We start from the raw sequence: 22679 nt of genomic DNA on the forward strand, positions 1-22679 counted from the left end.
AGAGAGTTTATACCACTACTGTGGACACAAGGGATGAACTTATTCGTCGGATTCGGAACGCATGCAGTGAAATCAGAGACAATAACTTAATTCAAATGAGACGTTCTATTCAGCGTCGGTGTCAGTTATGTATCGAAGAAAATGGTTTACATTTCGAACATTTGCTTTGATGTAATATGGTTTTCGTTATTTATTTTTGTATTTATTTTCATTTAATTAATTAAAAACAATTTTAACCGAATTTTTGAACTACATATTTAATTTAGTTGTAACACAATGTTTAAAAATTATTATTTGACTTCTAAACAGTATTTTCGGTTTTTCTTGAAAACGCCACCTCCTATCGACTTTGGACAAGAGGGCCTTTTCTGGGTAAAATTGAATGCTCTTTCATATTTTTCGAAAACATTTGCAAAATATCAAATCGGCTATACTTTTTTTTATAAAAATATGCATAGAGACCCCTCTATCTCCACCACTGGAACTAATATGCGATGATTTTCTGTGTCAAATTATTTGCCCTCAAATACTAAGTCTTTCGCCGCAACATGATGATTTTTTTTGTCAGCGGTTATTTAGTTAAAAAATAAATAAATAAAACAAAAATAAAATTGAACGCCCTGTATCTCAGAAACTAAGCGTTTTAGGACCCATATATATAGGAACTTTTAGACTCAAATTGAGGTCTTCTACTGATTCCTGAAGTCCTGCTATTTAAATGTGAGACACCCTGTATATTGATAAGAGAATCTTTGGGTGTTGCTCCCTATATAACTACTTCTACAATGAAGGACAATACATAAGAAAAATATTTTATTGATAAAACACCAAAAATTGACACATTCTATAATTTTTTTGCATTCGCATATGGAGGAGTAGTGGAATGTATGAAATGTTGATTTTCGGAAGAACAAGGTGGTGACATAATTTCTCCATGATCCAAGTAGTTAGCCAAGAGCCTTTTCAAGTCTCTGTTTTGCCGGCGTAAAGAAACAACCTCTTCACATAGGTTTTTGCGATCTGGAAATAGAATAATCATTTCATTCAAAGAAACTAACACAATACCTAATGGATTCCATAACATTTAGCCCAAATATTAACAGCTCATATTTCAAACCCTAATAAAGACTACTTTTCAAAATGAACAGCAATGTTGCGATAACCAAGAGTAAACATAAAAAAATAAAACCTTTTCCTAAATCAGTTGTTAAAAGTTTCAAAAATGGTATCATGAAAGATTAATTAAAAGACAGACGCAACATTTCCTCATCTCACCTAATAGTATGGAAATAAGTAGTTTGAAGTTTTAACTGTCAAGGAAAAACTATATAAAGCCAACAAGAAATATATTTTTTTTAACATCAAAATACGTGTAGCAGTAATTTGGCCATCTCAACAATTGACTGTAGTTGAAAATCACTATATATTTCAAAGTTTTGAAAAAACCAATTTTAATTGAAACAAAAAAGCCAAAAGCAAAGCAAATGGAAAAAAAATGAAAAAATAATTAAGAAACAAAAAAACCAAAAAAAGAAAAAAAAAAGAACGCAAAAAAAAAAAAACTTAAAAAAAAAAAAAAAAAAAAATAACCTAACCAAAGGCAATTTTAAGAAAGGAACAAAAAAAATGGCAAAACCCCTGAACAATTAACTGGTAAAGGGGCAATATTATGAAAAATATTCAAGAGACGCAAAAGTCTTACCTGATATTAAAAACAATTTGTCCTAATCTGGAAAAAATATCTCCATAATACCTTTCGATAATTGGAACCACTCAAACTCCTCAATATTTGGACAAAGTTTTGAATAAATCTATTTTTATTTGAATAACGAATGCTAAATGCAATGCAATTGATCAATTGAATAATTATTTAGGTAGCAAAATACCTAAATAAGTAGAGAAACAGTATGTTACCAATAAATAACTTTAGACGATACAGAAAAAAAATAATTACCTGACCTATAGACATTTTTATGACGGTACTAATAACATTGTCGTGTCTTTTGAGCATTTACTTGATAATGTTGCATTTTATGAAAAATATTCAAGAGACGCAAAAGTATTTCCTGATATTAAAACAATTTGTCCTAATCTGCAAAAAATATCTCCATAATTCCTTTCGATAATTGGAACCATTCAAACTCCTCAATATTTGGAAAAAAAATTTAATAAATCTATTTTTATTTGAATAAAGAATGCTAAATGCAATTGAACTATTAAACAATTATTTAGGTAGCAAAATACTTAAATAAGTAGAGAAACAGTAAGTCACCAATAAATAGCTTTAGACAATACACAAAAATATTTACCTTACCTATGGGCATTTTTATGAAGGTACTAATAACATTGTCATGTCTTTTGAGCATTTACTTGTTAATGATGCATTTTATGAAAAATGTTCAAGAGACGCAAAAGTCTTGCCTGATATTAAACACAATTTGTCCTGATGTGCAAAAAATTATCTCCATAATACCTTTTGATAGTTGGAACCATTAAAACTCCTCGATATTTGGACAAAACTAGATTTTACATTTAAAGTACCAAGTTATATCTTCAGCTGTTCTTGAGCACCTGATTAAAAACTATGACGCCAGTAGAGGCAAAAAGTTTGTTCAGTAGTAACCCAACCTAACCTCTAATTATACTATAACATGCGCATTTACAGGCAGCATAGTCATTCTGATAATCCCTAAAGGGCTAGTTATTATATTAGTTAGGATTGGCTGAAAAAGTGGAGATTTAAAACCTATTAAAGCAAATCTGAGTTTTACCCACAGAAGAGGTCAATATTCATAATCAATAACATTAAAATCCTACAAACATCATGTATAGAGTACGTAAGACTTTTCCTTAATTTCAAGTTTAATTGACCAGAACGCAAAATAAGAAAAAATATAACAGATTGACCTAAAAACTAGATATTAAAGATATGCTCGTAGATAGAGAGAGAGGTTGAAAATTAATGGATATTGATTGAGATATAGAAAAATGATATATTAGTTTATTAAGAGGTCACCAATGTGGCTAGAAAACTTTAATTTATAAAGTTGTTCTCATTTTCTTCTGGTTATATGGCTGTACCAGTAAATCCAGCATTACTCTAATACAACGAGTACAATAAAATAGTCATGCAATATAGGCGCTCCATAGTACTTCACCAAAAAGACGATACATCATGATCTTTGCATCCCAACAATCCAAGCAATAATTGAGGAATAAAATCAGAAGCATTATCAAAAACTAGAAACACACATCAAAGACTGAAGTGAAAATGATAAATGGAATAAGGTATGACCTTTTGATGGAGAAGTCTATTCAGGACACATAAGCTGAGACTACTAATCTCTCAATTAGCAAAATAGTCTACAAAATTGTAAAGTCTGATTGTTGCTGAATAAATTTTAAAAAAAGATTAGAATTAGGATTCATTTCATTTTGTCGAGAGGGACCACTCTTCAATGTTTTTCGCTACTTCGCTGTTATAATATACAAATATATTGCTTGTTATGATACATTACCTTTCAGGATTTCATGATATTTTTTTAGTCCTTCAAACAATGCATCCCAAACTCTAATTCGTTCTGCATCATAAACATTTTTAAACCTGTCCCAGTATTTCATTATATCAGATTCTGATAGCAATCGAGAAATTGTATGTCTTTTTCTATGCAGCCTTTCTCCAGTGGTAGGAAGCCTAAAATAGATATGTATGCAACAGGGTTGTATAACGTAACTCTTTAAAATCAAAATTCTCAGTTTTTCAACGATAACTTGAAAACGAAAAAAGATATGTCAAATTTCTTTTGCCCAAGTTATTCATCATCAAATTCCATAACTTTGCCCTAATGTGATCGACCATGTACCTCTTAAAAAACAAAGTTTGCAATGGTACGGCTCAAAAATGGGCGCTAGGTATAGAAAAACGGAATAATAATAATGAATTTTACATAAAACCCATCTTGCATGGTTTTACCTCACTAAGGACTGTGATGTCATCAAAATTATTTTTACACAACATGAATGGCATAGCTTCGTATGATGTTAACATGTTTAATTTAATTAATTTCTATCTGTACAGCGTTGTATTGTTGATTGTACTGTGTACGTCAGTACTTTAATCAACAGCATATTTTTTATCAAAATTGTTTCCCTACTACCCCTCATCTCCCAATCTTGCCCCAATAACGACCGCGTAAACGCTCGAGGCCGTTTTTGAGCATGTTTGGAGTTTGGAGTTTTGAGTATTATACTTCTACTTTTAAAATCTAGCTGAAAAATTAAAATCGGACCACCTCCAACGCATCCAGAAAATCTTAAATATAGTGCAACAAAAAATTCAAATTGCAATTGTGCCAAAACTAATGGTCTGGCAGCGCCACCTTTGTGCACACTTAAAGTACATATTCACTACTTTCGTGCACAGGGTCAGCTCTACAATTTAAAAAATGAATTAAAAAAAAAACAAATTTTCCGATTTTTCCGGGTTTTCTTAATTTTTACAAATATGCTCTTTATAGCATTCAGATTTCTACGTTAGTTTAGGTTTTATAAAAAAAAACTAAAAGAAATGCGGTTTTTTTATGAAAATGTTTATAAAAAATTAATTAATGGTAAATTGGAGTAGGAAACATATAAGTAGGCTTAGTGCACGTACAGAGTCTAACAGAGCCAGCGTTGGGGTCGGTGGCCTTCACAGCTGACTCGCGTGTGTATTTAAATAATTATTTATAAACAGTAACATAATTTCCATTAACAACTGTTAGTTGGGGGGAACAGTGAAGTGAAATGTCAAAAGAGAAAAGAAATAGACGGGAATTATTTCAAATGTGGTTTGACAGTGATCCTGAAGGTTACAGGGACATACGTATTAAAGGAAATGACCTGTTTTGTATTGTGTGTGAACGCATTATAAATTTTTGTGACAAAACTAAAGTCACAAACCGGTTGAAGAGCCATGCCTCATCCAGCGCTGAAGACTCTGTATTTTTCTATGAACTTGCAAACGCCTTTCTTTCAAGCAATATTCCAAAAATATTAAACAAACTAGAGAACCCCAAGTTCCGTACGTTTTTAGAAAAATATATGAACCGAAAAATCTTTATGAAAGTACAAGACTAAGATATGTTGATCGGGTTTAGAACAATGTAGTGACATCAGTACACGATAACATTGCAGACAATTCCGTTTAGACGAAGCTACTGATGCTTGTGTGTCACCGTTTCACTAAAGAAAAGCACGTAGTAACATGTCTATATCCTTCCAATATGCCACAGAAGCCTTATCGGGTAAGTGGTGTCATTTAAATTTATTTTTTCCTCTTATCTACTTAGCCTTGCTCTTTCGTAATAGTACTATGTTGCGACATATTTCTGTAAACATATGAATATTTTCATTCGCAATCTGACTACGGTCCTGTTAAACTCCGCGCCGCACTAAGCCTACATATAAGCGTATATCTACAGACTATCTTTTATATGATGGCAGAGTCCGTTTGTTACTAGTATTTATGTCACAAAATCACTTCCGTTTTCCTGTAATGGCGGTCAACCATAGGTTCTGAATCGCTTTGCACAACGTGTTTAAACTGACAATAGCGAAAATTCCAGTAGTGAAAATCTTTGTTTTACTTACCCCTCTTTTTCTTCATAATAGGACATTACGAATTCTCTCAATGCTCTCAAAATATAAACGGGGCTTATTAACAATTGATGGTTATATTCGCATGCGAATCTATCTTCAACAGCAAAGGTCCTTTTGGTAGTTTTTTTCTCCTTAGGAGTAACAGAACTAAAAAAATTATGATTCTAAAACTCAAAGAAAACTTAAACTTTGTACAGATTCGATGGCACACTATTTATTAATATCATTTAAAAAAGTCTATAAATAGTTTAAACTACACAGTCTGTGTGTTCCTTTTTCTTTGCTTATAATAAGTTGAACACTATTAACAGAAATTGGATTTTGCTTTTTATTTTCCTTGGTACTGGCATACAGATGTACAAAATAAACATAAACTTACTTTTGATCGTCCGGAGCTCCACCACAAGCCTGTTCTAGTGAATCTTCACTGTCTGCTTCTTGTTCATCCGAGTTATTTTCCGAAGGCACTAGTTCCTTAAGGACTTCGTCTATGAGCCGAGCAGGTTGCTGAACGGCATAATACGCCTGCTGCAACTCGAGACAATCTACATTTTCCGTTTCCTTTCCTAAAATTTACGGAATTTAGAAATATATCTATAGGCTGAGTCAATTTCGCCACGATCTCGGTACAAAAAGTTTTAAATGGATAAACTGGTGCAAAATTTCTCTAATTTGTAAGTAACTACTGAGTATTTTGCATCCACTGGTCTTTTTTTGCTTTATTGCTTTTCTTTATTTCTTGGGCCACTAATATTTGAATCCACTTATTTTGCAATGTTTGGTAATCTACTTCCAGCTCTTCGTTTTTTTTTTTAAGTTGCACACTCTGTGGCTTCTTCACGATTTGAAAACTCCCGGTCGTCTAGAATAGACTCTTTTAGCGTGACGTCACATATTTAAGCAACCCGCAACAAATTGTCATAGTTGAAATTGTGCAGACAGATTCTGATCCTTGTGTATTATTTACATAGATACTATAAAAACGAACAACTTCAAATGAATTTATTTTTACAAGGATTTAGAAGTATTCAAGTATAACCAACAAGTGTTTCGTAAAATAGATATCCACACTAATGAGCTGTAGTCTCTAGCGTCATTCGCAATACGCGTGGAGAGCCACGTGGCCTCAGCGACTTTGAATACTGAAATCTGATTTTACAATCGTCGTTGCAATAGTGTTTACCTGTTATCTGTGGTGTTTATAATAGTTTTTTAGCAGTTAGTGGCAAAAATGGTTTGCGTGTACCTATAGCAACTTGAAGTTAATGGATATCGTTTTCATTTATGGTGAAGCAAGACAACATTTATGTTAGTCCGTAGGAACTGAGTAAGACGGACCCAAATATGTGTTTACCCGTCGGTGGATAAAATTATTGTTGTAACATCGGCTGTCAAATTATTTTATTATTTAAAAACACAAATTAACTTTATTAATTAATAATAACAATAACGGCAAAACCAGTTGAATTTGCCGATATAAAATAGGTGCTATAAAATTCTATTTTATTTCTTTCCATGCGAAAGTATTTGTCCGTTTTTATCACACTTTGCCGCCATTCCGGCCGCATTATGCAAGGTCAGCTTTTACAGTGTACCAGTTTCCAGTGCCGTGCAGAAGTGTATTTTAAAATCATTTACGAACTGCTCTTATTGATTTTTTCTTTACAAAATTGTATTTGTAAGAGTCCCCTGTACATCCAATTTTTTTTATAAGTTCTGAATCACCTTGTATATTACCGTCACTAAAGTTTTGTTGTCTTTATTTTTTTTAGATTTACTGCCGCGTACTAATGTAATCTTAACTGAAATGATGTCCTGACAAGTTAGTGTAATCTTTTTGACATGGAAACTGTTACATACTGTGTTAGAAAAATATTGTTTTGGAATTCCGATATGTAAAATCCAGTAATGAGATTTTTATAAAAATTTTTGTGAAAATTAAATTTAACCCTGTACTATATGTTGCGGAATGGAACCTGTGTACAGATTTTCCCTTGTGAGCAAATTATCCAATTAATATCCTTTTGATATGCAAAATAATCATTTTTTTATATCCATTGCTAGTTGTCAAAATGATGATTTAAATTTTTATTCAAAATAAACTTTTCTCTCACATTTTTTTTGCAAAAAGTACGTAGGTACCCAATTTTAATGGAGTGTCCTGAAACGTTTGTAAAATCTATATTGACCTAGTTTGAGTAGAATAAGCATAATGAAAATAAACAAGATAAGCAAATATACTTACTGCTAAATCCAGATATATTTGAAATTTGTGATGTAAATCTCATAATCGTTGAAGCTTGAATTCCTAGATCTGGCTGAGCAGAACAGATGGGACAATGAGAGTATGGGATAAAATAAGTTATCAGCAGATCTATATCTTCTTTTACATTGATACCTAAAGACTAAAAAGAATAAATATAGACAGTCGCAAAGCGACAATACTTCTAAGACATTTAGGTTGTATAGTTTGAAAAACCAAGAGGCTGGCAGAATATACCAGGTTCGGTCGCTGATACAACAACTCAGCATAGAAATATTTGAAAAAGTTGTTTCCATATTTATTTAGTCATACCCATATACAGGTCTAGTCGAACTAAACGTGGAAGAGGTAGAAATGTATACGCTCAGTTGAAGAATGCACGCGCGGGTAAACGGCGTATAACACAGCTGTACTGGGCGACTGGGCAATAAAGCTCAGTTGTGGTCAAGTGATTAACGCATTGCCTAGCAGTGCAGTAATGCGGAATTTTCTGTGATTCAGGTAATTTTAATTTATTATAGGCACTTTCTATTAATCATTCGTATTACAATTGCGAATGGGAGAAATAAGAGAGCTATTTTGTTTACTAATATTATTACCAAATGACATTTTGGAGATCTTTTAAAACGGAACAAAACGAAATTTACCGTCAATATAATAAAATTGTTTGAGAACATAAATAATTAAAATATGTTGTTAGCCAAATGAACATATAATAGAAATTTTCTGCACATTATATACAAATTATATAATTTTTTACCTTTAGCAGAAAACTTTTTTAGTGGCGCCTATGAAGCTCATTAATTTTTTTGCTAGGCGTTTTTATACATATTCAACTGACTTCGGAAAGACTATACTTAAAAATCATACCCTTTTTATTTTGCTTTTCTGTTGTGACTAAACTTTATTTGTTTGTTTGTCTAAATAATCTAATTTAAATATAAATGACGTACAGGGTGTGCAGAAAATAAGAAATTGTAATTGAAATGGCTTTATTTTTTATTCAAATTTAATTCAAACAACACTGTTACAAATGGTTCGATTTTTTTAGAAGGGCAACATCATGATGAATATTAATTTAAATCAGAAAAAAAATCAATTAGGTATTTTCATAGACGTATAAAGGAGCTGTTTCCAGAAATACCGTGGATTTGTGTTGAGTGCAGGTGAGAAAATATACAAAGTGTGTCACATTGTAAGTGTTGCTTCCCATAATATCATTAATTAATGGGAACTTACCCAAAAACATAATTATAAACAGTGGGCATCGTCAATATTTCACTACAAAAATTGTTTATGAAGAAAAAAATAACTAAAAGTTTTCCCTCCTCGCCCAGTAATCCGTGGATACATGAGATGAGATCTCCAATGCATACTAAATGTGACATCTGTACGCCATACTTTTGTACCTATACAGGGTGTTTTCAAAAGAAGTAGTTTTTACAATTATTTTAATAGGTGATATTATTTCAAATGTCTGTCAGAAAAAAACAAAACTAATTCTGTAAGTTTTAAACAAACCTCCAATGTTTGCTCGTCTTCTTGAAAATAAAAAGAAGAAACGAGTTTTGACAACAATATTTCTTCTGTGAAGAATAAAATCATAAGAGAAAATCCTAATTTCAAAAAAGTTGTAACCTAAAATATTTCTGGTTAGCAATAACATGATGCCCTGTATAACTAATTTTAAAACTCAAAAGTATATACAACTGATTTTTATTTATAACCGGGCGAAAATAGACATTCAAGGTTGCAATAATTCGCATAAAGCTGAAAATTGGTACAAATGTTGGATTATAAATGAAATGTGATAAGTCCCCATTAATCCCACATCTGCAAAAAAAAATTATTCAAGGTCAAAGTTCGCAAATATGGGTTTTTTGCATTTTTCAGCCAAACGGTAAGTTTTATCATAAAAATAGATCGGACAAAAATTGTAGATTATGCAATTATCTATAAAAATTATCCTTACACTTTTTTTCCTAAGAATCACCATTTCTGAGATATAGATAATTTTCAGGAGGGGTAAAACAACAGTTTTTAATTTTTTTTTTTGTTAGAACAATTAACTTGTATCCAGCAGGAAGAAGAAGAAGAAGAAGGGAGAGAAGAAGAAGAAAACATCACACTTGAAGTTCCATTAGATAATTATCAATCAGACGAATAGTTTTCCCCAATTACTTATAATTCACACCGCTTTCATCATTTCCAATAGTATAATTTTTTATTTAATACAATATTATTTAATTAAACAGACCACAATAGATCGTGAAATAGGTCTACCGGGGAAACCACGTTAAAAAACGCGCCAAGTGCACTATCTCACAAGTGGCGTGGACACGTGTGCATATTATCAAGAACACAACTTTTTAAACTTTTTGAATCGCTATATTGCAGAAGAGGTCAGCACCTCAATTGGGTCATGTCATGAAATTTTGAACATGCATCGAGTTGCAGCAAAATTTGTTCCTCATTTGATGACCGAACAACAGAAAGAACATCGTGTGGAAATTTGTCGGCAACTCCTTGAACAACCCAATGACGATCAAAACATTCACTCAGAGGATCATAACGGGAGACGAAATCTGAGTTTACAGCTACAACATGGAGATAAAAGTTTAGACATTACAATGGATTGGTAAAAGATCTCCACTACCCAAGAAAGTCTCGATCCAATGTCAAAGTGACGCTCACTGTTTTTTTTTCGACAGTTAAAAGGTTACATGAAAAAATCAGCAGTAAGATGCCAGAGTTGTGGCGAGACAACTCATAGTTGTTGCACCATGTCAAAAATTAGATTACTGTCTCCCTCACCCTCCTTACCCGCCAGACCTGGCTCCATGCGATTTTTTCTTATTCCCGAAATTAAAATCAATGCTGAAAGGACGCCGTTTTAGACTATTGATGATATCAAAGCAAATTCGTGACAAACTTTAAACACCATTTCAAATGAAGCTATCCAAGAGTGCTTCGCGAAATAGAAAAAGTGTGTGTATAGAGGAGGGGAGTACTTTGAAGGAGACGAGGACCAACAATGTATAAAAATTAATAATAAAGTTCGGTTATTTTCTGAACAGATCTCGTATAACGAAATAAAAAGTATATCGAGTGTTATTCATAATTTATTGTACGTTTATTAAATTCAGATACACAGATTTTTATTTTAGTCGAACTGTTCTGTCTCTTCACTAAGTCAGCAAAAACCTTGAGATCGTTGTTACTGCTGATAAACAGCAACTTTAGTCGCTGAGGTACAGGCGAATCATCAACTATTAAATTTTCACAAAATGCCACATTCAACAATTCCAGATGCTTACAATTTTTCAAAACAGAAAATATGCTAGTGACATTCTTACAGTTCCTTAGGACGAGAGTTTTTAGTTTCTTACAACAGTTTGCAATGGCATCTACGCCCGCGTTTTTTATTTTGCAACACCCTGTGAAGTCAATCACCTGTATTTTTCCTAACACGTCCTTACCTTCCTCGAAGAGCGTCTTCACGTTCAGATCACTGATCTGATGCCCGTGCCGAATCTTCATCGTGCAAAGGTGCGGCAAGTTTTTCCAAATACTTTCAAACAGGCTCCCTTCAAAATTGTAGGCATAATTCAAGTGTAAGTGACGAAGATGTTTGCATCGAAGGATGAAGGAAAATGAATAACTGTTTAGAGTAGAACAATCCAGGGAAATACTCCTCAGATCGTGCACCAAGGAAGATATAATGAAATAACAATCAGAGTCGCTCAGAAAATTTCTGTTCTTCGGATTAAACGTAGACAAATGGAATTCATCCAAGTTGCGGCAATTGATGGCTACTGTTAATATGTTCGATCTAGTCAAATGCGCATTTTCACTCAAATTTATGCTCGACAAATTTTTCGCACAGGCCAATTCTTCGTAAAATATGCAAAACTTGATTGGGGTTCCTTTCAGATCCAGAGTTTTCAGGTTTTTGCAAGTAAACAAGAGGTGTCTCAGAGCATCCTCGGAAATATTTAAACAGTACCTTAATGTGAGATGTTGTAAGTTGTCAGAGTACCTAGATATTTGCCTAAGGACAACTATAGGTTCCAAGATGTTTCTCAGATAGATCCTCTCCACATTTTTGTATTGCCAGATTTTATCGCAGATAGTCGCAGTTTCTATTTGTTTTCCAGAGAACGTAAGGCTTTTCCATAAAGTTGGATTTTCCGCGACGTCCCTCCACTGCTGACAGACAGGGATGATACTGCTTCTCAATTCGTCTTCGTTCAAGTTTTTGAAAATGTTCAAAAGGATGTTTGGAGATAGGTTGCCGAAACCACATTTTTTTAATACAAATGATCGAAACTTGCTTGACCTATTATCAGAGGAAAGTTTCAGCATTTCTGACAATTTGTCAAATCGTTCATAATTTTTGACTGAATGCCAAATATTTATACGGAGTGGTTAACTTTTACATACGTTAACTTTGGAGTTTAATTAAACAGTTGAATGTGCAATATCGATTTCATTATTTCTCCTAAATTAGTATAGTATACATAGTGGCCCGATATACTTTCATCGGTCCTGGACAAACTTGAATTTAACTGATGATGACACGAACAAGAGCTACTCTGCAGACTAATAATCCGACCAGCATTAAATTATACCCGCAATATCTAGTAAACAACTAGGATCATTCTCCACCACCGGTTTTGAACTTATTAATCATCATTGGTGAGATATAATAAACTAAGGTCCACGAGGGACGATATTAGGGAAAGTATAGGCCCTAGAACTTCGGGAAACTTTTAATTAATAAAGCAACTAAGAGAAATCGCTGGAAATGGTTTTCAAGTTCGTAGCTCGGCCCCTAGGGGGCGCAATCTACATACCAAAACAGAGTTGAACTTTTCTCAGAAATGTTTCCTATTCAGGTATAGTACAAAAATGGATAGCCGGATTCATAGCGCATAACTTTTATCATTGACATTTTGTTCTATCTCTTGACAGAAAGGATGTCTGATCAGAAAAATTCATTTTTTTAAGGATTGTCTCATCAAAAGCCCATAGTGTTATACCTGGAAAGGACTTTTCATGCTTTATCTCTCTCTCTCTCTCTCGTTAGCGTCGTGTTCTTCAAATTAATTATCATTATTTATTTTGCTTATACTTGATACCAAAAAAAGATATCGAATCCTTTTTGGCGTCAAAATGTAGCTATTTTTATGCTCTTAAGTTTTATCCGGCTATTTCACTTTTTTAAGAAGACGTGACACAACCTAGACTTGGAAAAATAGCGCCAATAAATAAACACCACTTTCGTTATAAATTTCAAACTTACACAATAGTTTTGAGAAAAATCTATAAAACGGCATTCTTTTGAAATAACGCCATCTGTAGGTCTCCATATTGAGGTAAATGACATTACGCATTCACCACGAGATGAAGCATGAAAAGACCTTTCCAACGAGGTATAACACTATCGGCTTTTGATGAGCCAGTTAAAAAAATACATTTTTCTGATTAGACATTAGGGGCTTCCCCCACCCTTTCTGTCGAGGTATAGAACAAAATGTCAATAACAAAAGTCATGCGTAATGAACCCGGCCATCCATTTTTGTACTATTTAATATACTAGGCAAAACATTTTTTAATGACCTGTAAAAGGCACACTTAACATTAGTCATTTTCCCAATATTCTCAATGTTACGCGTGATTTTCTACAAGACCCCTAAAAGTCCTATTTTTTACGATTTTTCAGTCATGTTAAGGATAAATTTTTTTTTTCTAAAAAACCGTGCCAGGATCTTTTAGAGAATTCATTCAAGTTTCTGACACCCACCGTCGATTTTCTGTGCAGCCATTGGTTTCTGAGATATCGATGAACAAAGAGAAAATGATTCATTTTCATTCAAAGTCCCATAGCTCAGCGAGAAATGGTCGTATCGAGACCAAAAAATAAAGAAATTGAAGCTAAATGAACAACCTATCTAATCCATAAGGTGGTTAAGTTGGAAAAATTTTTTTCAAGTCCGTACACCAAAAATAAGATCGAAACAAATTTCGAAAAATTTTTTTTCATGATAAGATTGCGCGATATGTGTTACTTGAAAAAATTTTTTTGCAAGATCCAAAAATTAGAAACTTCAAGCTTCAAACTGCTTTTTTTTACTCGAACGACTATTTTTATCAAAGATACAGCCATTTGAAAAATCGAAGAAAATTTAGATTTTTTTTTGATCCCTTAATTTTTTCCACTAGTTTACATTGTCTTGATTTTAAGTACCTATTCTCATAATTTAAGAATTTTTTCTTGCTATTTGACTAATTTAAAAAATATTGCTGATATTTTTTCAGAAATTGGAAAAAAAACATGGAATTAAAGCAATTTGAACTTATGGTTTCTTTGGAATAATGGTAAAATAAGCAATGCATAATCGCAATTAACAAAGTTAAGTAATCGACATTAAAGAAGCGGCCAAAAAAATGTTATCGTTTGTTACCTAAAATTGAACTTGTGCACAAGAGATATTAATTAGTTTTTGTCTGTCTCCTTGAGAAATACGAGATACCCTTCAAAAGTGTTGATATTGGCCCACCAATGGTTAATGTAGATTCCTGGATCAAAATAAGGCGATAGAACCAAATCTACCTTACTTAAATACCGCAACTAGAATTTTAAATTTTGGTAGATAATGATTGTAGAACTAGTCGCTAATCAAGTTGAAAATTTTGAGGGATATACAGGGTGTGCATTTTAATCGCCCCACGCCAATATCTCCGACAGTTTAGGTTGTAGCGAAAAATGACCTCTATAAAAGTTGCAGGATTTCAGGTCAAGGTCAACTTCAAATTTTAAATAGGGACCCCTATTTTTGACCTCGGAATTGAAAAGGGCGCAAAAATTTTATGTTCAGATCTTGTCTTTTGTTATGGGTCAAAATAACCTCGTCATTTTGTGGTCAACATTACCTTTTACACAATATTCAAGTCAGTAACTCCCAGCGCGGTTGTTTCCTATTGAAAAAGACCTCTTTAAAATTTGTAGTGTGTAATAGAGGCTAACTGGTACTTACCTTAAATTCAACCTTAAGATCACTTGAAGGTCAAATTGATTTGTATTAAAAGAAACCCCTCGTTTTTATACCGAATGAAATTGTATATTCGGGGTGGTATAACGTTACTTTTTTATGTGATCTGAACAAGACATTTCAAAGTCAAATGTGTAATAATCGTTAATAAACAGTCAATTTAAATGTAAATTTAAAAATTACATTTATTTCAACAGTAACAAAGGTAATGTTGGCCTCAGAATCACCATATGAGGCACGAAAGACACCAACTGAACGTAAAATGTACCGCTCTTTTCAATTCCGGGGTCAAAAATAGGGGTCCCAATTTAAAAATTTGAAGTTGACCTTGGCTGACCTTCACCGGAGACCTAAAGGTCAAATTTAAGGTCAGTTTTCCCTCTCAAACCTTACAACTTTTATAGAGGTCATTTTTAGCTAGAACCTAAACTATCGTAGATATTAACGTGGGGTTATTAAAATAGCCCACCCTGTATATCAGCAATTTCAAAAATATCATTAATATTGTCCCCCCCCCCCCTTCTTTAGAATTATATCTTCATACTTACAGCAAAGACGTTATCCAATCGAACCAACGTCTTCTGATCATCTTCATACGGCATTAAAAGCTCCTTCAGTCGTTTCTCCGTCAAGAAACCAGATTTATCCGAGACGTGGGTGAGTATGTATTTCAGCAACCTTCTATATACTGGATTGGCGTCTAGTTCGTCAGTGTTTAAGGCAGCGAAATATTTGAACTGGAATTCTTCCGCTTTTTTATCTCTAGCTAGTGTAATCGCTGACGAGACTGTGCTTGTAATGCTTTGAGACACTGAACATTCACCTATTGCAAAAAGTTGTGTTATTAACAGTTATTAGAATCTTATGTAGAATTATCACACCAAATTTCATCAAAATCGGTTCGATAGATTTAGCATAATAATTTTGCAATCCAGATTTTGAAAAAAAATTTGCAAATTTTCAAAATTTTGCACAGCAATAACCAAGGCCCTTAGATACTTAAAAATTTAATCGCATATAGAAGGGCTCTCAAGCTTTCAAACTTTTTTTGAAAAATCCGAATCCTTCAATTAGGAGAGCTCTGACGCTTGTTTAAACATTGTTCGAATTTTTGTACTTATAAACAATTAGAACTTTGTGAATATTCAGTCAAATCAAATTTTTTAAAGCAGGTTTTAAAAATTCTTGGAAAGACGCTTCTTTAAAAAAAAAACAGCGATTGATCAATTAAGCCCACGTTTTTTTTATGCGCGATATGTGAAAGCCAAAAAGATAAAAATCTCCGTGGATGTACGATTCACCCAAATATGGCTTTTTGAAACAGATACCGTCTGGACTAATTGCTGATATAGACCCTTCAAACATGATTACAAACCACGGAACCAGTAATTTGGTTTGAAACAGTAATTTTACATTCTTCGCGTTGGCAACAAATTATGGTAAAATTAAAAATTACTAAAACAATAAGGTCAAAACTACGTTAAAACATTTCGTTTTACCGGCTCATGATTGGTGTAATTTTTCACAACAATCAACCAATCAGCGATCTGATTATCTCGAGTGTAAACGCAATGGTTTGTTACTGTTTTGAGATTTGATAAAAAAAAATTATGTGGTTATAGGTTTGGGTTTTGTGAATTTGGGATTTCTTGGTTTGGGCTATATGAGTTTGGAGTATACAGGGTGTCCCCTCACCACGAACTTCATCGATGGATATGTGGCTAAAATATTTTCAAGGTCATCGTACTTCCGGTTACACCGGAAGTCGATACTAACTTTCTTATTTTAAATAAATTTTAAATTTTGACACAGTCGATAGCCGCACGGTTTAAGGCGTCAGTACTTAAATCGATGTGTCGATCTGCCCGGGTTTCGAATCCCGCAGCCGGTAGACCGTAGATTAGCTATGCTTGTACGGAGGATTGGCACCCTCTGTGCAGGTATGGTAGGGTGGAAGAATGTTGGCTTGGGTCAATGTGAGAGATTGACACCGGTTGGCATTTGACCACCCCCCTAATTAATGAGGTTTTCCAGGTTTCCCTCATTCCTGCACTGAATGATGGTTAGGGCCTACCAACATAAGTCGTTCCTGGGCGCAAATGCGGCCTGCGTAATAATAATATGCCGCCTCCTCTCCCGCACAAGTCTCCGACTTCTGGGCTAATTCTCGTAGTTAGAATGAGGAGTAGAGATATTATTATTATTATAAATAGAACCCCCTGTATATTATTGCATTTTTGGAAAGAGCATCTATTTTTAACTTAAAAACATATAGCACACTCCATACTTAGGATTTACTGTTTCCGAGATATTTTGATTTTTAAGCAAAAATTGACAGATGCAGACTGTCAGCAAAATTTAGTTTTCCCGGAAACATGAGTTTATTTTTTTTGTAAAAATTTTGTAGAGGAAGACCTAATTTATCGAATTTGACATGAATATTTTCCAGTTTTTATACAGGGTGGTCAAAAAAAAATATCGAATTAGAAGTTCAGAAATTGTGGAAAACTCGAAATTTTAAAATGGAAATCCCTAATTTTTTTAACTTATTAGCATTCTGCATTAAAATTAAGTGCAACTTTGTTAAAGTTTCGCTATACCTAAACCCAGTTGTTTTCATTTTATTTACGAATAAACATTTACCTTTTTTTAAAATGATATTTCCATTTGTTTCGCACATTTTAGGTTGGCCGTGACAGGTAAGTAACAATCAACATGAGAAGTGTCACAGATTTTTAATTGTCTAATTTATTTTAATAAATGTTCAAAATGTCTTCCTTCAATTTCTCAACTTCTAAACATTTTTCACACCTTCGGATTAATTCCTTGTGGGTCGCTGCTCTAATAGAATCCGGTGATAGATGCTCAAATGATTGCCTTACTCTATGCATACAATTTTCCTTTGTTGTTACTGGCGTACTATACACACTATTTTTTAGTGTCCCAAATTAAATAGCATCTATCATCGGATTCTATTAGAGCAGCGACCCACAAGGAACTAAATAAATTTGACAATTAAAAACCTGTGACAGTAGTTTTCATGTTGATTGTTACTTACCTGTCACGGCCAACCTAAAATGTGCGAAACAAATGGAAACATCATTTTAAGAAAAAGAAAATGTTTATTCGGAAATAAAATTAAAACCACTGGGTTTAGGTATAGGGAAACGTTAACAAAGTTGCACTTAATTTTAGTGCAGAATGCAAATACGTTAAAAAAATTAGGAGTTTCCATTTAAAAATTTCGAGTTTTCCACAATTTCTGAACTTCTAATTCGATTTTTTTTTGACCACGCTCTATAAAAACTGGAAAATTTTCATGTCAAATTCTATAAACTCATGTTTCCCGGAAAACTAAATTTTGCTGACAGTCTGCATCTGTCAATTTTTGCTTAAAAATCAAAATATCTCGGAACCGGTAAATCCTAAGTATGGAGTGTGCTATGTTTTCAACTTGCTCTTTCCAAAAATGCAATAATACAGGGTGTCTCATAATTAGCTGCCAACCCTGAACAGGCCGATTCTATAATCAAAACTAAGTAAAAAAGTTCATATGAACATGGGTCCGGAAATGCTTCCTAAGGGCACAGGGACCCATTGAAGAGGGAGGAATGGAAATCATTTTTTTGCAATATCTCTCAATCGCGTTGTGATAAATGAATGAAATTTGGTATACACAGCTAAATTTTGATGAGCAATTTGATGGACTAATCCATTTATTTCCACAAGGTCCATTGGGGTGGGTACGGGGGGGCCCTTGGTACTTTGCGTGTGTAACTTTTTCATCTTTGACTTTTTAACAAATTGGACAGCAAATTCCGTTTTCCCGAACTGTTTTACGTTAAAAAGGTACTCTTGTTTCAAATCGTTATCTTTAACGGTTTCTGAGAAAATCGCTCTTGAATTAATCCCACTTTGGTCAATTTCATAGTAATTTAAACAAAAAATAATAATAATAATTTAATACGTAATCAGTAATACACATTATTGATGTAGAACAATTATGATATGATGATTTGTTTATGGCTTTTGCGATGGTAATGCTGCGCGGCAGAACGCGAGTACGGCAGAAGGTTTCCAAACAGAAGGCTGACATCAAGGAGGACATTCCTCACTGTATTCCGCAATTTAGCTGCAACCGTCACTTTTCGAAGGGATCATAAGATGGAAACTTAATTTTGATAACAGACAACAAGCTATTTTAAAAACTGTTCAAAAAACCCTCCACCTTCTCTGATACAAAGTCTTGCCCTACGTGTAACACTTCTCGAAGCTATTAAGATGCTAAAACGGTTTTGACGAATTTCATTGGCTGCATCATTGATACGCTGCAGCAATTCCTCACGGGTATCGACTTCGGTGGCGTAAACTTTTTGATTTAGATATCCCCAGAAAAAGAAGTCCAGCGGGGTTAGGTCGGGAGAACGCGGCGGCCAAGCTACCGGTCCGTGCCTCCCTATCCACCGTCCAGCGAAATTTTCGTTTAGGAAATTTAGAACATTGCGACCACTATGTGCCGGGGCTCCATCGTGTTGAAAAAACATGTTACGTCGTAAATTTAGAGGCAGATCATCGAGAATTTGGGGAAGATTTTCTTGAAGTAAGTTTAAATAAAGATTTGAATTGAGACGTTGTGGAATTTCAATAGGTCCAATCAGAGTGTCGTGAATTATTCCCGCCCATAAATTTATGGAAAACCGTTGCTGGAAGTTTGTTCTCCGAACAACATGTGGGTTCTCTTCTTCCCAATAATGAGAATTATGAAAATTTAATTTTCCATTTCGGGTAAAAGTAGCTTCGTCACACCACAAAATTTTGGAAGCTTGCTCGTTGTCCAGCGACAAAATCCAGCGACAAAATTGCATACGTGGCGCAAAATCTTCTGGTATCAAGCCATGTACACGTCGATAGTGATAGGCATGTAGACCTTGTCGCTTTAATATTCTTCCAACCTGAAATGTTAGTAGCACATCTAATCAATTCTGTTAAGGAAATCTTTAAGATATGTAGTACCGTTGGCCGAGGAACATTTATTTGCCTTGAAATGTTCCGTATGCTAGTCGTAGGATCTTGTTCAATAGCGTCAAGGACCTCCGCTTCCCTATTAATCCTGGGACGTCCTTGACCCGGTGCCTTTCGAAAAGTGGCGGTTGCAGCTAAGTTGCGGAATACCGTAGGGAATGTCCTCCTTGATGGCAGCCTTCGGTTTGGAAACCTTCTCCCGTACTCGCGTTCTGCCGCTGCAGCATTACCATCGCAAAAGCCATAAATAAATATCATATCAACTAACTCTTGTCCCGTAAACTCTTCCATTTTTTTCGCTTAGAACTATTAAATTGGCAATCGGGTTGACAATACTTTGACATAAGAATACCTTGATAATTTTGTTTAAATTACTATGAAATTGACCAAAGTGGGATTAATTCAAGAGCGATTTTCTCAGAAACCGTTAAAGATAACGATTTGAAACAAGAGTACCTTTTTAACGTAAAACAGTTCGGGAAAACGGAATTTGCTGTCCAATTTGTTAAAAAGTCAAAGATGAAAAAGTTACACACGCAAAGTACCAAGGGCCCCCCCGTACCCACCCCAATGGACCTTGTGGAAATAAATGGATTAGTCCATCAAATTGCTCATCAAAATTTAGCTGTGTATACCAAATTTCATTCATTTATCACAACGCGATTGAGAGATATTGCAAAAAAATGATTTCCATTCCTCCCTCTTCAATGGGTCCCTGTGCCCTTAGGAAGCAGTTCCGGACCCATGTTCATATGAACATTTTTACTTAGAAGACTTTTTTTACTTTTTAATGATCATGGAATCGGCCTGTTCAGAGTTGGCAGCTAATTATGAGACACCCTGTATATAGGGGGTTTCATTTAAAATAAGAAAGCTAGTATCGACTTCCGGTATAACCGGAAGTACGATGACCTTGAAAATATTTTAGCTTGGTAGGCCCCACAGTCTATATCATCATAATTTCAAAAAAATCCTTAGAGCGGTTCCCCAGATATCCATTGACTGATCTTGTGGTGGGACACCCTGTATAGGTTAGGGAGTTCATGATTTTGGTTTTTAAGATTTTAAGGTTTGTGGATTTAGGTTTTAAGGGTTAGGGATTTGTGGGTTTGAGTTTTATAGGTTCGAGATTTGTGGTTTTGGGTTTTGTGGGTTGGGTTTGGGTTTGTGAGTTTAGAGTTTGTGGGTTTAAGATTTGTGTGTGGACTAAAGTTTTTGTATCGTGTTTTTGTTTGTACCTGTTTTGTTGTTTTCCGAAGTGAACTTGCAAAATACTTTGATAATTCATATAATACACATGAAAGTTTCTTTAATTTAGGTATGGTCACAGGGTCTGTGTGTAATTTAAAAGAAAAATTATCAAGATTCATCGAAATTTATGCCTTACGAAGACTTTTGTCCGTTTATCCCCACCGTGCGAGATTGAAACAAAAGTTCAATCATTACAATGGATTGACAAATGATTTCCACTCCCCAAGAAAGCAAGTCAGTCTCGATCCAATGTCAAAGTGATGCTCACTGTTTTTTTCAAATTTAATGGAATTGTAGATTTTGAATTCTTATCTCATTCGCGAAATAGAAACACCGCTGAGAAAAGTGTGTGAATAGAGAAGGGGAGTACTTTGAAAGGGACAAGAACCAGTAATGTACAAAATTAATAACAAAGTTTAAAAAAATAAAGTTCGGTTACTTTCTGAATATACCTCGTATTAGCGCTACAGCTTTTAATATCAAAAAGACTACAATTAGTACTACCATTGTATAAACTACTTATCATCCATATTTTATAACTAGCACTAGAATGGTTATGGAATTATTAAAACTTTAAAACGAAGAGAGGGGATCCAATGCAACATTGGCTTCTTGATACTAGTTCAGCATCCCATTTTTAACGCTAAAAATATTGTATCTAGTGTAGTGTATTTTAATGCCAGTGTGTCTAACAATAAATGGTTTAAGACTATTATAACTTTAAAACTGTGTAAGGGGGATGCTATAGTTTTAAGGCATATATACTGGAGTATTACATACTGAAACTACTTTTAGCATCACAATTCAATTTCTAATACAATACACATTTCAAATTTCAGGGTTAACCCCCTGTACTGTTTTCGTTTGTAGTTGTCGGAAAACTGTTTTCAGCTTATTTTAACTCAACATTAAACTTAAATTAACATTAAGGAACATTTTAATAAATTCAGAACATTTTCTTTTTTTCGTTACATGTATTAGGTACCTGTAAGCACGAGGGCATCTTTGAAACTCTGCAAATGCTTCATTTTCAAAACATGGTATATAGGAGGTACCCACTGGATCCCCATTTGCTGTTCGTATAAAATCTTATCAGTCTGAGCAATCTTCCTCAACACCTTTTGGCAGCTCTCCGTATTCAACTCCCAAATCTTCTGGAACTTTTCGTTGTTTACTTTGGCAAAATGGTCGGCTTTTTCCTCTGCCTATAAAGCAAGATGCATGAAGCGAAGGAACTATCAATATACATATTAACTTACTGATTAGGCTTGACTTTATTTTCAAACTACGTGACTTGAAATCGAGTCGGGTAATAGTGGCATAATATCAAGTCAAACAATACCTACTGTATTTCAAGTGCGCGAAAAAAAGTCGTTCTTTCAAGAGTACACTTTCTTTAATATTTTTTAAAACCATAAAAAATATAGTACAATATTCCGGCAATTTTG

At 34.0% G+C, this 22679-nt stretch overlaps 1 protein-coding gene across 1 annotated transcript in view; it reads right to left on the reverse strand.

The window, feature by feature from the left end:
* Positions 1–22679, reverse strand: part of LOC108910258 (dynein regulatory complex protein 1) — a 67423-nt gene that overhangs the window by 27012 nt on the left and 17732 nt on the right. Inside the window, 7 exon segments of the mRNA XM_018714811.1 lie at positions 860–1020; positions 3519–3694; positions 5632–5787; positions 6020–6206; positions 7886–8045; positions 15507–15781; positions 22217–22436. Of these exon segments, the coding sequence (XP_018570327.1) occupies positions 860–1020; positions 3519–3694; positions 5632–5787; positions 6020–6206; positions 7886–8045; positions 15507–15781; positions 22217–22436 (1335 nt within the window).

The sequence above is a fragment of the Anoplophora glabripennis genome, unplaced genomic scaffold (assembly GCF_000390285.2).
Source record: "Anoplophora glabripennis isolate ALB-LARVAE unplaced genomic scaffold, Agla_2.0 scaffold336, whole genome shotgun sequence".
Lineage (NCBI taxonomy): Eukaryota > Metazoa > Arthropoda > Insecta > Coleoptera > Cerambycidae > Anoplophora > Anoplophora glabripennis.